Raw genomic sequence first — 16,293 nt, forward strand, 5'->3', positions numbered from 1 at the left:
GTGGAAATACACCTGAGTGAAGAGACTTGTTTACTATATGAAGTAGATCTGAGGCCATGCAATGAAAAACATTTTTGAAAAATCCTGTTGGTATAATATCAAGGCAGCAGGAGGAGGATTTTAGATGTTGTATAATGTCCTCTAGGTCTTTATCATTAATCCAGTGGTTCTCAAACTTGTTCTGTCATTCCCCACTTTGAACAGGTGGGCCTTTTCAAGCCCCACCTGTTCCTCATCGCTCCAATCAAATGGTAGGCCAAGCTTAAAATTGTCAAATGTATCGTTCTATATCAGGGGTCTCCAACCTTTTTTAGGATGAGAGCTACTTTCAAAAAATAAAACAAGTCGTCAGCTACTTTTACTCCCCTTTTTTTTTTTTTTTGCAGTGTATATATTTAGCACATTTTAACATGATGATATGCTGACCTTTAACCTTTGTGTGCTGTTTGGGTCTGTGGGACCCGTTTTCAGTGTTTACTCAAATAAAATGTACTCAATTTAATTATTTTAACCTTCTTTATTTGGGGGTGGACCTCACATCCTCTAGGGGGGTCCTCACCTCCTCTGGGAGGGTCCGGGGGCATGCACCCCCGGGAAGAATTTTTTTTTAAATGTTGAAGTGAAATGCATCAATCTGGTGCACTTTGAGCACAACATGAATTGATGGATACAGCTCTCAACACTCAGATGAAAGGGAGCTGTATACTTTTCAATAATCCAAACATCTTTAGAATATGATCACAACCAATAACAAATCATTTAAACTTGTTTATTCTTATCTTATGTTACCTAGTTAGCATTCTTTCTTTTTGTTTATGCATATTTTACTAATCACTCCCCTTTTAAACATTCTTTTTTTTTTTTACTGTCCTATAGTACACATTGGAATGATTTCTTACTTTATTTTTTACAACTAGGCTATATTAAATAGATAAAGGTGTGCTCTCTCTAGCTCTCTCGCTCTCTGTCTCCCTCGCTCACAGAGGCTGTGTGCTCCTCCGTGGCGATGACGGCTTGCGTTAAAAAATAATAATAAACATAGGCCTATTTGTAAAGTGGGGGGACACAAACGGGATTTCTAAAAGTGTCACGGTTAAACTCCTTATGAAGTGGTGAGGTGCCGCTCCACATTGCTTTTCTTCCCCACTGCAACGCTGTTGTGTGTGTGTGTGAGAGCGTTTGGTTTCACATGTGTGTATGAGAGATTTTTACATATGTCTGTAAATGATTTTGGTTTCAGTTGTGTGTGTGTGTGTGTGTGTGTGTGTGTGTGTGTGTGTGTGTGTGTGTGTGTGTGTGTGTGTGTGTGTGTGTGTGTGTGTGTGTGTGTGTGTGTGTGTGTGTGTGTGTGTGTGTGTGTGTGTGAGCAGGCTCGGATTGGCCATCGGGAGATTCTGGACTTTTCCCGGTGGGCCGCTGCCGTTGGTGGGCTGCTGCCTTCGGTGGGCCACTGGCTCTGGCATAGGTGGGCCATGGACTTTCACAGCGCCGCTCGTACGGACTGTGTATCTCCTTACACTACTACTATTAATAATACTAGTACTACTATTCCATCACTGTTAATTATGTATTTTTCTTATCAAGAGGATTTTGTATATTTTCTTCAGTTACATAAGTAATCAGATATAGCAATACTTTATTCAGATGTTTTACGTCAGTAAGAATAGCAATTTGACACACTGTAAAAAATGGCTGTGAAATCCACAGTTATTTACAGTGTTTGTGCACAGTAAATTACTGTATACCATTTTAGAGTATAATACCGTGTTTCCAACCAAAAATTACAGCAACTCTGGAGTTACTGTAGAAATAGCAGTAGTAATGTCCCAACTGTATAAAATCACAGTAACCAACAATGTACTGTAGAAGATCACAGTAACCAACAATGTACTGTAGAAGATCACAGTAACCAACAATGTACTGTAGATATTCACAGTAACCAACAATGTACTGTAGATATTCACAGTAACCAACAATGTACTGTAAATATTCACAGTAACCAACAATGTACTTTAGAACAGGGGTTCCCAAAGTGGGGGTCGCGATTTTTTTTTTTTATCAATTTCATTTTTTTAAATTATTAATAATAACGTGTGCATAGACATTTTTCAGGGGCGGACTAGCCATCTGTATAATTTCCCTGCAGCGAGGCTCCCCCCGTTGACAATCCACTAGCGCAGTGTTTCTCAAACTTTTTCATACCAAGGACCACTTAACCAATAAAAAAACACTCAGGTTTTACACCTCTTAGGAAATGTAGACTACATTTATTACGGAGTTTATGTCCGAGACAACAGACTACAGAGAGATATGCAAAATACACCACATGTAGTACGACACAAACCTCCGCTGTGGATTTTCAAAACAAAATACAGTAAACCTATGGTCGCAGGCCCAAGTTTAACTCTCTAAGGCCTGCATGGTCTGCCTACAAAACAAAAATAAAAAAACATTTATGCAGCCCCAACAACAGCCTCTGATCATCAACAGACTTCATGCAATGCTTCATCGGATGCATATATTAGATAATAATCTCTATCTCACTCCTAAAACATCTAAATCTACTTTCAGCATGGATAAATGTTCATCAAATGCATCCATTGTTTGTTCTATATGCTTCTTGAAATCCTAAAAAACACATCGTTTTTCTAGAGCAGATTACAAATCGCCTGAAAATGGTAAAAACAAGTGGCAACATGTTGGACGAAGGTGTTGCGCTGGGCTATATCATGCAATCTAAACTTAAGCTCGCTCCATTGCGGAGATAGTCCCGCGAGAGTGCGGAAAACTGAAATTAATTCACTAGCTGTAGTGTAGATAATTACAGTAACCAACAATGTACTGTAGAAGATCTCAGTAACCAACAATGTACTGTAGATAATCACAGTAACCAACAATGTACTGTAGATAATCACAATAACCAACAATGTACTGTAGAAGATCACAGTAACCAACAATGTTCTGTAGAAGATCACAGTAACCAACAATGTACTGTAGATATTCACAGTAACCAACAATGTACTGTAGATATTCACAGTAACCAACAATGTACTGTAGATATTCACAGTAACCAACAATGTACTGTAGAAGATCACAGTAACCAACAATGTACTGTAGATAATCACAGTAACCAACAATGTACTGTAGATATTCACAGTAACCAACAATGTACTGTAGAAGATCACAGTAACCAACAATGTACTGTAGAAGATCACAGTAACCAACAATGTACTGTAGATATTCACAGTAACCAACAATGTACTGTAGATATTCACAGTAACCAACAATGTACTGTAGATATTCACAGTAACCAACAATGTACTGTAGATAATCACAGTAACCAACAATGTACTGTAGATATTCACAGTAACCAACAATGTACTGTAGATAATCATAGTAACCAACAATGTACTGTAGAAGATCACAGTAACCAACAATGTTCTGTAGAAGATCACAGTAACCAACAATGTTCTGTAGAAGATCACAGTAACCAACAATGTTCTGTAGAAGATCACAGTAACCAAAAAAGAAAGAACCAACCGAAAAACCCCATTTCTAGAATAGCTAAAATATCTTAAATAAACCAACATCTTTTTCTTAATATACATAATCTTGATGCAGTGTAATTACTAGTTTGTCTATACTAGATATTTTATATACTTAGTAGATATATATTTTTAAGACCCGGGTTGCGGTCGAATAGTCCAAAAAACAGCTCCTAAGTTCTAACCCTATCGTCTATTCCTTGACCTCTGAGTGAAACGTCACGGGGTTAAGGGATAGTGGATAGGAGAATTCAAAAGGATTTAGGAGAAGAGACTGCGGTACTTTAGAGAATCCGACTGCACTTTCACTATCCGACGTGTTTATGATGCGCCAGCGGAGGTCATAAATGTGTGTCTGCTGAACTACAACTTTCCGAAAGCGGACTACTATAAGCGCATCATTAATAAGCGCTGTTATTGTGTTGTTTTATGCTTTATGAACGTGTGCAACAGCGAACAATATGTTGTTCATTAAGGTTGAAATTAAAACAAATAAGTAAAGTGAAAGAAAATCGTTGTCACATTGATAATTGTTGCTCACACTCACCTCACCCTCCTGGCAACATACAAAACAATTGATGGAAACCGTGTTAGACCTTGTATTGCTGTACATATCACCATTCTTAAGTTTATAACATGTTGAATTAAAATCTGGCCAAAAGTCTCAATTAGATTTGAAGCTGTATTGGCTTATTGATGTGTTATGGGACAAAATAGTTGTTTACCCAAAGATATTACTATCAAATGAGCACAGGCCCAACACTGTTGCACTCAATGAATAACCAATAATCACCCAGCTGAATAGTAAGTTGCTCAATGACCCTATTAGTGTCCTATATAAGAGCAGGTGGGCAGTATCACAGTTTCAGAGCAAGATGGCAGAAATGGAGCTTGTGGCTGCTGTGTTGCAAAACAACAGAGCAAATATTCAGAGAAGGAGAGCACGACTGCAGAGGCTGGCAGTGTGTTTACAAGGGGTAAGTGGATTCTGATACTGGTTTTAATGATAGATTACAGAGCATGCTTACATTGCACATACTATCAAGAGTATAGCTGAAACTGTTCCTGTATATTTCATGTGTTTTTGTGTACCTGGGTGAAGTTAGCTTTGAGGGCTTTCTGACAGAAAATTGTCTTATGGTTTATAGCCAACAAACATATTTCCAGTATTGGTTATTTATAGCAAACTTGAAGGCTATCTCCTCCCATGTGCCTTTTACTATTTACACCTGTTTTGTCTTCTACAGGAGAGGATCAACATCTATGCCAACCTCAACCACCATGTCCCTGTGGTACAAATATATATGGATCAGTCCATAGATCTTACATTTGACTACCGCCTGTCGAGGGAATCCATTGAGGCCCTGATGACCCTTCTCAGGAGGGAGAAGAACCATGGCTGGGTTCAGCATGTGGAGGTCCTCCTGGTGGTCTACTGGCTGGCACATGGGTTGTCCTATTCGGTTGTCTCCAGGGTCTTTGATGTGCCCAAGACCACAGTTTTTGATATTGTCCACAGGATGTGTGAGGCAATATTATGTCTGTTGGAGAAGCACAGTGTGCTGAAGTTGGCAATGGCTTTCATCGCCTTGCCAACAGCCCAGCCTTCAGCCACTGTGTGGGAGCTATAGATGGATGCCACATCCGCATCAAGGCTCCCAATAGCCCCCATGCACAGGATTACCTGAACAGGAAACTGTTCTTCTCTGTCCAGCTTCAGGGAATCTGTGACAGTTATGGCAAATTCCTGGACATTTTTGTTGGCTACCCTGGTTCGGTCCACGACACCAGGGTGCTCAGGAACAGTCCAGTGTTTGTGAGGGGCTGTTACCCACCAGCTGGCCATTACATTGTGGTGGATGGAGGTTACCCGTGCCTGAGGGAACCTCTTAACCTCATCACACCGTACCGGGAACCGTTGAGGGGTAGAGGAGGCGCGCTTCAACCGACACCATGCCAGAGCCCGATCGGTTGTGGAGAGGGCTTTTGGGATGATGAAGGCACGGTGGAGAGGGATCTTCTTCAAGGCCCTGGAAGTGGATCACAGCTTTTCCCCTAAGGTGATAGCAGTGTGTGCAGTGCTCCACAACATCTGCCTCACTGCTGGAGACATCCTGGAGCCAACTGAGGGAGAGGATCCAGTGCTGCTACCTCCACAGGGACCTGTGCAGAGGGATGAACATGCTGGTCAGCACTATAGGGACAGACTGGCAGCACACGTGTCAGCCCCACATCAGCATCCTCCACACCTAAATGACCATGATTATTTCCTTATATAGTAACTATATTAATGGATTTCTTACATCATTCTTTTTTTTTAATATGCAATCATTCCCCATAAATACATGTTACTAATGCACGTTATTGTGTCTCTTGTGGTACAGGTTGCCATGCTTGGATTGTTGCTACTCCTGCTGCAGCAGCATTTTCCAGTTGGAAGCAACTAAGCTCCATCTTTTTCGTTGATGTTCACCCCGTTATGTTTTATTTTTGTCATGTTTATTTGTACATACGACACCTATTGCACGTCTGTCCGTCCTGGGAGAGGGATCCCTGCTCTGCTGCTCTCCCTGAGGTTTCTTCCCCCTGTTAAAAGGTTTTTTTTTTTGGGAGTTGTTCCTCATTGGCTGCAAGGGTCTAAGGACAGAGGGTGTCGTACACTGTACACATTAGAAAACCCTCTGAGGTAAGTTTTTGGTTGTTAAATAAACATTTGGCTGATATATTTCACTAGAGTGGGTCTGTCATTTTGCATGTAGTGTTTGTCATTACACAACAGTCATTATTTAGCATTTATAGCACAAATATTGTTGAAAGTAACTGTTGTATTGTATTTGAGAAAGCTGCTATGACATGTGGTGCTTGTTTATTGAAGCACTGTTTCTGAGTGTTATCCAAATCATCAACTGAAGACCTCCACTTTAGTGTTTTCAACAAGTTCAACATTTATTGTTATTTTTTTTTCACAAGCTCTGCAATTCAATTGACAAGCCGCTCATTCTGCTCATAGAGGGCTTTATCACAGGCCTCGTCCTTCTCTGCCTGCTTTTTCAGGAAGGCCAAAACGCTGCTTCTCCGCCTTGGCCTTTTAGGAGGTGGTTGGGAGCTGGTGGAGGGCACGGGTTCCTCCTCACTGCTGAGGGAAACTTGAGAAGGCCCTTCCTCAGCAGAGGTGGAGGCCTCAGCAGCAGTCTGGCCATGGCTTGCCAATGGGCATGAGGCAACTAGGGTGGGAGGCTGAATTGATGGCCTTCCCCCAATTGCATCATGCATGGCCTCAAACCATGTCCAGGTAGCTGCTGAGGCCTCTCCCCCGTCTGTTCCTGTCCCAGTTGGGGGATTCTTTAACTCCTATTGACAACACAGATAACAGACTGTTAGTTAAAAGGCAGTGAGGGCAAAATCACATTACATTACATTACATTGCATTTAGCTGACGCTTGTATCCAAAGCGACTTACAATAAGTGCATTTGACCAAGAAGATACACAGTTGAAGAAAACAGAATCATATAAGTACATTAGGTTTCATAGAGCCAAAGCATTTCAAGTGCTACTCAACTGGCTTTAGATAAGCCAGTCCTTTATTAGTATATAAGTCCTTTGTTAGTATATAAGTGCTTAGTTTGTATATAAGTGCTTTGTTCGTATATGAGTGCTTAGTTAGTATTTAAATGCACACCAAACAAAACATTGTACTAATTCTAAATGTGTAATTGCTTACGCCTTAAATGTTAACAAGTGTAAACAACTAAGCAAATTCACATTTTAATATAGGGGGCTGTGGTCACCAGTTTAAGTCTGTAGCATAATATCTACAAACACTAACCCACCGCAGTGCCCAGCCATGTGATTTGCTTTACCTTGTATTTTGTTTTCAAGTTGTCCCATTTCTTTGATGCCTGTGGACCAGTCACCTGGCCCTCCAGACCCATCTCTTTCACAACCTGCCTTTAGTTACAAATTATCTTAATTCACCATGCACATTTATTAAAACATTTTATCAGACAAATATAGATGAACTTACTCCCAGCCTGATTTGGCAGCATTTCGTTTCCCACTGAACATGTGCTCCATGTTCACCCTTGCACTAATTAGTGCACGGGTTTCAGCATCTGTGACAGAAATAAATACATCATATTAGGCTTGCATGGTACAACGCTGGAAACTAATAATGAAATAGCCTAATGCAAACTGAGCATAAAGGTTTTAGTACGATGTTAACTTTACCTGGATAATTTCACAACAGTCATTTCATATAAGCATTTTGCCAAGTTATGGCTTAAGAATGTAAAAGCTTAAGAGAGCAGCGGTAACTTACATGATCTTCGTTTGTCTGTCATGATCGGTTGTTTCCGTGAACGACCGAACATTCCCTCGTCTTAAATGCCGTGGCCGCAAGGCATTGTGGGGCAGCATTTTCTCCTCTCCTTTAGGTTAGGGAGGTCCAGTGGTACATTTTACACTGTTACTGTAAATAAAAACCTGTAAATACTGTGATTACCTTTACAGTATTTAACTGGCAGCAATTGACAAGTTACTTAGTAAGTAACTACTAAAGATGGAGGTAATTTAAATAACTGAATATACTTTTGTAGCTATAATAATAAATCAAATCAGAATGTATTAGCTGATTTATATTTTGTATTAATAATCTGAATCTGTAAAGTAACTAAAGCTGTCAGATAAAGGTATATACAATACATAGCTCTGAGATGTAGTGGAGTGGAAGTATACATAAAAGGGAAACGCTCAACTAAAGTACGAGTACATCAAAATTGTACTTAAGGTCAATAAAGCAGTGTATAGTAATATTACTGCTTAGTGATCAAAAATACATAGCGTCAGGAACACCCAATGAGGCAAATCCTCTTTGTCTGTAGCGCGTAGAGTGAGGAGTTGTATTTGTGTAAATCTTGTTCCCGTCTTTTGAGCAAAACAGGTTGTGTGCTGTTTCATGGAGTCAGTGGGTAAAGGACAGTCAGGCAGCTGACTTTTTATTGCTAACAATGAACATATAAAATAGATTTGCAACACAACTTGGATGACCACAAAAACATCAGTAGCAAGAACAATGTCTTCAAACATTATGTGTACGGTACCACTGTTGTATGTGCTCTTTTATCTTCTCATTATGTCTGTATTGTGTGTTCCTTTAAGTAACATTTTATAAATAAATAAATGGTTTTTTTAATTTAAATGACACGTATGTCACATTTTAGTGCTGAGTCCAACATCCTCCTTAAATCTCCCTGATCTCCTCTTCTCCTTGTCGTTCCTCCACTCCTCAGTCTCCCCCTCCCCTTCAGTGCTGATCCTCACAGCCACCTCCTGCTTGATGATGTCATTCTGATAGGCCACAGGGTAACTATAGTAACCGTCCTCACAGACGGGGAAAGAAGCGGTGGCGGGGTCTGTGTGGTCAGTGGGTGTTGGCACAGCGTTGAAGGTGATGAAGCCAATGAGGATGATCACCAGCGAGACCAAGTAGAGCCCGGAGAACTGAGGGGGAGAGGAGGGGGGTTATATGTAATGACAGGAGCAAAGTAAGGGTACATCAATACAATCCCCGTTTTCATCTGTTTGGGATTATGACATCACAACTAGTCTGGAGCCAATCATTGTCCAACATGCCACTTACAAAAATGTGATGTAGAAACTTGAAACCTGTAGCACATGAGAATTGACTAAAAAGTGAGTAAAGTAGAAGAGATCTTGTGTATTGTAACTCTGGCACAACAATTTCCTTCGGGATAAATAAAGTCCTATCTTATCTTATCTTATCTTATCTTTTCTGAGATGTTAAACCTTTGAATATATTTTTCAATAAGGAATAAAGAGGAGATGTAAAAATAAAAAGTTTAACCCGGTAAATCAACTTAATGTAGAAACCATCACAACAGGCGCAAATTATAATTCAAAGTATATTATTTTATATGTCAGGAGAGGATCTTAAATCTGCCAATAAAGTAGAGCAGATAATCTTATAGTAAAAAGAATTGAAGGTTTCTACAAGTACGCTACCTCACTAGAGTAGATGGATTTAATAATGGCTGTTTCAGTTAGCGGTGCTAGTCAGGGAAGCAGAAGAAAATGGTAAATTCGCATGAGTGACTTTTTCAGATTAAATATTCTTTTTGCAGGCAATTCATTTAAGCACTTTGGACTCATACATTCATAATCTGTGTATATGCATGCAGCTGTGTAAAAACACTTGACACAAGATTGCACTTTAACAATTATTGTTATTCATTGATGCTGCTGTATTGTCATAACATTCAGATGGTCATCGTGACCCAGATGGGGGGGGGGGGGGGGGGGGGGGGGGGGGAATGTTACTCAAACAGGACGAAATAGTGGATTTGTTTTTTAGGACTTCTTTCAGCAGCAGAATAATCCACATTGTGTGTGTGTCTGTCTGTCTGTCTGTCTGTCTGTCTGTCTGTCTGTCTGTCTGTCTGTCTGTCTGTCTGTCTGTCTGTCTGTCTGTCTGTCTGTCTGTCTGTCTGTCTGTGTGTCTGTCTGTCTGTGTGTGTGTGTGTGTGTGTGTGTGTGTGTGTGTCTGTCTGTGTGTGTGTGTGTGTGTGTGTGTGTGTGTGTGTGTGTGTGTGTGTGTGTGTGTGTGTGTGTGTGTGTGTGTGTGTGTGTGTGTGTGTGTGTGTGTGCTCACACTGTACTGGAAGAGGAAGACCCCACAGAAGAGGCTGAAAAGGTCTGCAGTGAGCAGGGAGAGGTTGACGGCGGTGGCGCTGCTCAGCTTCACCACTATGGGCATACAGCTGTACAGAGTGTACATACACAGTGCATAGGCAGCGAACAGGAGCCCTGAGGGGGGAGCACAACTGTTAAGAGACGTAGACATTGATTTTATAAAAAATAAATGCTTTGGTTGAACTGATGCTGTGGTATAAAGGTCACACATTGCTTGTGCAGGTCATCAACAGATAGTCAATATGGAGCCATAGATTACATTTAGCCTCTTCATGTTCAATTTAGTTTTTTACCACTAGGGAAATAGCTGGTCATTGGCATTATTGTTGATGTTTGGTTTTCAAAGTGTTTCTGTTCAGAGGAGTACTGACCAATTTGCCAGCTCCACTGGATTGCAGCAATTTCTTTACGTTCCAGGATTACCCTGGGTAAAGAGAAGAAATAACAACATCTCAGAACCCATCTGCTGTGGGTCTGGCGCCGATAAGCCTCTGGGGGCAAGGGCCAGTGGGTGGTCCCCTCATAGGCTGGATATCTGTTAGATGAACCACATGTTGGATGAGACTCCTGGTCACACCCACACACACTTACATCTGTATGGTGCTGATGATGGTGCCAAACAGGCCGACCATGCCCAGGAACTCCACCCTGCTGAGGTTCTTCACCGTGTACTCCTGACACACGTTAGACACGGCGTACAGCGAGGCACTGATCAGGACCAGACCGTCCCCTAACAGGATGTTGGAGGCTGAGGACACCACAAGGGACACACGAGTGTTTCTGTCATGTGTTAGACAGTTTCAGTTTAAATATGAAAGGTCACAGATTAATAAAAGCAGGCCCTGATCAAAGAGTTATTGGCTAAGTTCATCGGGCGTTGATTTACTCTGTGAGAGAGTGAGTCAGTCCTTGAGGGAAATTCTTACTGGAGCCCTGGTCTCTTCCAGCCAGCAGGTCGGCCCCCACCATGGCCCCCACCCCCATGAGACAGATGCAGACGGCGACGTAGTGGACCGGCCTGTAGCGAGCCTTTAAAACCCACCAGGACAGGAGCATCAGGACAGGGATCACGAAGCAGTCCAGCAGCTGGAGATTTAAATAGAAACACAAATGTCAATAAATACAGATCAATTACATACACAAGTTCAAATAACAGTTCTAACTCTTTGAAAAGAGGAATCTCAAGCATTTCAAATGGATTGATAAACATCTGTGCTTTACTGACACAAACAAAAATACGGAGCCTGCATGTAAAACGTCCCAAAGGAATGTAATTAAAACTTCTTGCATTGAGTTATTGTAAATATATTGGTTTTATTAGCTTACTACGATGTCTGATCCCACGGCCTTTGCACCATATAATCACGCATTTTGTTTAATTAGACTTTCCATCTAGATCCCTGTTCACAGAATTGAACATACATTCATTTTGAAAAGATTGATCCCTTTTCTCACGTCTGCCATATGGGGCAAATGCTATTTCCCTGGTGTCTACAAGGGGCCTTGCTGCTATAGTGTTTGATGCAATGCATCGAAATCTATGATAATATTAATAATTGACATATTTACTCAAAATGTTGTGGTTTTCATAAAAATAGTAAGAAACGTTTTCAAATTAATTCATATTTGGTAATTTATCAGAACTGAAGATTTAGATTCAAAAGAGATGTTTTATCACTTTTTTTTAAGGTAACATTTTTAAATAAATATGATCCCTTTTCACAACAAAGGCTTCAACCACACAAAAACACAGCCTGCACCCACCTGTACACTGGTGAGGGTGGTGTACTGGTACGCTTTGACCACAGCGTAGTTGGCCTCCACGTCCACCAGCCCCAGCAGGAGGTACTTCCACCAGCGCTTCCTCAGGATCTGTAAAATATTGCCATCCCCTACGTTTTAAAGGGGAGCAACCTGAACTTCAGTATCGACATTTATGTTTCATCACCAAGCCTCAGAACTGTTAGACACTGAATCATTGCTGCTCCCCTGTTGCAGGCCATCCTTACTTCTTTCATTATTACAACATTTGCACAATCATTTTCCCATTGAACCAACAAACTGAAATGTAATGTCATACATGAAATGGATACATGTGAATATTATTGCTGATGCATTGATGTGTTAGTATGTTGCTGTTGTAGTTGGTGAAGGTGCAACTATAACTGTTAGGAATGTATTTATGTATTATTTATAAGAATCCATTATATTCTTTTAAAGTCTTTTTAGAAAAGTTAGTGGAGTAATAAGTAGAACAACATTTCAGTTGTGGGATGTATTTAAGTACATTTACTCAAGTACTGTAAGAAAAAAATCTAACCATTGAGTTTATTTATTTTATTCTACTTTCTACCTTTACTGTATAATTGTCTTAGATGTATTTGTCGGTGATAAACAGTATAATATCATATCTTTATGAATATGACACCCTGAAAGGAGCCATATTTTGAACTCAGAACTTTGACTTCTGATAGAGTATTTATGGACTATGGTATTTCCCCTTCACCACTGCTGACTTACAGTGGAGTAGAATGAAATACATTTACTGTTGGGGAAATATTTCCCAAGGCCCATAACTGTGACCGAGGTTTATCAGTTCATACTGTCCTGACTGAGCACACGCACCTGTTACCTTGGCTGCTGTGCTCTCAGTGTTTTGTCTCCCTGTTCCTGCCTGTTGGCGTCAGCTGATAGAGGTGTTATGATTCTATCTTGTTATGCACAATGTGGATTATTCTCTCTGAACTAGCTAAATACATGGGTCTGGGGTAGAGTTCTTCAGAATTGATTGTGGCATCTCTACCGTGTGGTCAAACCGTGGCCCGTGACATGTCTTGTGAATTCTCCGGCTGAAGCTCCAAATGAACCGTCAGTGTTTGCCATCAAAGCTCCAGCTCTCCATCGTGTCTCTTTGAGTCCTGACTCCAATTGCTTCAGAAGTTTCCCCCACATTTACAATGAGTGAATTTACTTTGTTGCATTTCATCCCTGACGCCTGTTTTTGTTACACTGTTGCTTTAGTTTTTGGCCAGAGTTATAGCATATACTGTCATTTGAATGACACACATTATCTTGTGTGTTTGGTCCCTGGGGTTGTGTTACCTGTTCTACAGAGCAGCATGGTGGTGTAGGTGAGACACAGCAGGATGTAGTGCAGGAAGCTCTGCATCATGGGAGTGTTCACATGGAAGCTGGAGGCCAGGTACTGGGAGGAGATGGCCGTCCCACAGATGAGCCCCGCCAGGCCCTGACCCATGGCCAGTGTCCTGGCCAACTGCCTGAGAGACAGAGGGCTCCACGTTATGCTCTGCAGAACATGTCAGCACTTATACATTTACTTATTATATGCTACTTACTGCTTCTACTCCATTACATTCTGGAAGCTAATATTTTAATTTGACTCCACTTCATTCATTTGGCATCTTTAGTTACCAGTGGTGTAAAGTAAATAAGTAGATTTACTCAAGTACTCTACTTAAGCACAATTTTTAGATACTATACCTTACTTGAGTATTTTATTTGTTTGCTACTTCGTTCTTCTTCTCCTCTACAGTTCAGATGTAAATGGTGTACTTTTCCTCCACTACATGTATTTAACTCCTTTAGTTACTTTACAGATGTGGATGAATGATGTGAAATATAATCAAGTGTTAAATCAGACTTTAGTTCCACCTGGAGTAAATTCACAAGCTACCCTGCAGTATACAAAGTCATTCAAACTAGCTGCACCTTTACCAGCTTTGAGAACACTTTCATGATCAATCATTATAAAACATATCATATATATTATTCTGAAATGGACCAATCTGCACAATGACTACTTTTACTGTCGCTACTTTCACTATATTTTGATGATAATACTTTTCTGCTTTTACTTGAGGAACATTTTGAATGAAGGACTTTTGTAACACAAGTAGAAGTTCAACAACCTGCTGTACATTAAACCACCCAACAAAGGAGAGACAAAAAGCACAACCTTAAACAATTAGAGCAGTTATATGCAACATATAAATGAATGCAGCGGTAAAGTTAATCATCATTATAATAGTAAAGCAGTGACAGTAACCTTTGCTGTACAATAAATACTTTTACTTTTTGAATCCCTACTTTAATTTCATTTTTCTGAAAGGCTCTGAAAGCAGGACTTTAACTCGTAGTGGTATTATACATTGTGGTATTAGTACTTTTACTTAAGTAAAGAATCTAAATACTTCCTGGACCACTGGTGATTTTAATCAATGGAGAAGTTTGACAGTCTGACTGAAAACATAGAAACAGCTTGTCTTTACTGTTCAAAGTGCTAACATGCTCCTCCTGCTCCTCCTGCTCCTCCTGCTCCTCCTGCTCCTCCTGCTCCTCATGCTCCTCCTGCTCCTCCTGCTCTCACTCACCAGGTGAAGAGCTCCTTGGGGCTGAACGTCCTGATCCTCTCCATGAGGCCACTGCTTTGGCTGCCGCTGCTCAGGTCCTTGTAGACATCCTCAGACTGATCAGTAGCCATGTTGCCACACCGGAGAAGGAGGAATTCTCTCTGAGTTGAACTGTTACTAGCTTTGAACTCCTTCACTTTCACTGAATGATTAACGGCTGCAGAGGGCAAAGACTACTTTCTCTCCTTCATCTATCTCTCATGTGTTAAAGGCAGCCTGCAGCACTTGGAGATAAGCACTGAAGATGAAAGACACGAATCACTTAGCTTCCTCTGGTCATTTACTCTCACCTACTATCTGCTGATGGGATTATAACTGGTGTTGGGAAAATGTGCTTCATCATCGTTTATTTATAAAAATGACATTAGTGAACACTAACTACTTCATTAAACCATGTACAGTATTAAGGCACAATGAAGTCACCATTGAATGCTACTCAAAACATATGTCAGGAGATATTGTACTTGTTACTCGTAGTTCACTTTTCAGAATAAGATGTGGCATAAAAACATATAAGTTGTAATACAGTAAACTGGTGTGATGAATCAACTCATGACCCCTCAGCTGAGACCCTGTGTTGGGAGAGGATACAACTGTATGAACCACTTCACTAAAACAGCTAACTCCAATAGAGAAAATAGCTACGACAGTCAAATAAAATATGTGAAATAAGTATTTACATTGTATGCTTTAAACTAGACTTAGTGGCAAAAATGTGCTTTGACTCCAATATATGTATTTGATTGCTTTTAAATTATTAATACAAAATATTAACCAACTAAACAATTATGATTTATTATTATATATTATATTATTATAGGGCTATAAAGTAACTCAAATGAACCAAAAGCTCTACTGGTTGCAACATCAACGTGATGAACACATTACTGCATCAATATTTATCATCCAAAAATATCATGTTTTCTGAAAAGGGCAATTCAGAGTACTTTTCTGCTCTGTTCTTTGAGTATATTTAATGCTGTCACTTTTTAGTTTGACTTTTTCTCAAGTTGTTGATAATATAAATCATGTCATTTACAGGGAGGTTACTTTGATGCCATGTGGTGTACAATGAAACCAGGAGGAGGCAGCATTGTCAAAGATATCTAACTGTACCTCAGAAAGAGTAGTGGAGATCCAAACTCATCACACAAGATGGGAATCAGATGGGAAACTATCTCCATGAAATAAAAAAAACTGAACACATTTTAAGAAATGTGTAAATAAATGTGAAAATAAGTCCAGTGGTACAAATCCTTCATGAGGTAGTGCAGTAAATTGTCAGGGAGAGTAGATCTGTGTACAATATAGAATCCACAAGATTTGTAAAATGGTGTCTCAATATAGGTAATATTTGCCGAATAAAGTGTTGATTAATTTATTGTGGAATGTTACCTGCAGGATTCTCAATGTTTAAACGAGTACATAAGGCTGTTTTTATTTGATGTAAATTTATGTTATTGCATATTTCCTTTATGTGTAGATTTACTTTTACTCCATGACATATATACGTGTCCACATTTGTCTGACAGCTTTAGTTACTTTACAGGTATACAATTCTTCATACCCTTCCTGTCCAGGGAAAACAATAGTGAACCAGTCAAATACT

At 40.1% G+C, this 16,293-nt stretch overlaps 1 protein-coding gene across 1 annotated transcript; it reads right to left on the reverse strand.

Moving 5' to 3' along the window:
- Positions 1 to 8,448: 8,448 nt before the first annotated feature.
- Positions 8,449 to 14,755, reverse strand: LOC117484330 (solute carrier family 35 member F2-like). The gene is made up of 8 exons (XM_034132809.1): positions 14,646 to 14,755; positions 13,357 to 13,532; positions 12,019 to 12,146; positions 11,181 to 11,340; positions 10,846 to 11,002; positions 10,626 to 10,678; positions 10,214 to 10,368; positions 8,449 to 9,045 (listed from the first exon to the last, which is right to left on the reverse strand). The coding sequence occupies exons 1-8, from the start codon at positions 14,753 to 14,755 to the stop codon at positions 8,755 to 8,757; spliced, it is 1,230 nt and encodes a 409-aa protein (XP_033988700.1). The 3' UTR covers positions 8,449 to 8,754.
- Between the last annotated feature and the right edge of the window lie 1,538 nt (positions 14,756 to 16,293).

The sequence above is a fragment of the Trematomus bernacchii genome, unplaced genomic scaffold, assembly GCF_902827165.1.
Source record: "Trematomus bernacchii unplaced genomic scaffold, fTreBer1.1, whole genome shotgun sequence".
NCBI classification, from domain to species: domain Eukaryota; kingdom Metazoa; phylum Chordata; class Actinopteri; order Perciformes; family Nototheniidae; genus Trematomus; species Trematomus bernacchii.

What these genes read in the sequence shown, in the direction of transcription:
- LOC117484330 (XM_034132809.1), bottom strand. Translation starts at nt 14,755, where the DNA reads ATGGCTACTGATCAGTCTGAGGATGTCTACAAGGACCTGAGCAGCGGC. An exon ending in CCCAAGGAGCTCTTCACCTG is followed by an intron (nt 13,533 to 14,645) that starts GTGAGTGAGAGC and finishes TCTGTCTCTCAG; the next exon opens with GCAGTTGGCCAGGACACTGG. An exon ending in CCACCCTCACCAGTGTACAG is followed by an intron (nt 11,341 to 12,018) that starts GTGGGTGCAGGC and finishes TTAAATCTCCAG; the next exon opens with CTGCTGGACTGCTTCGTGAT.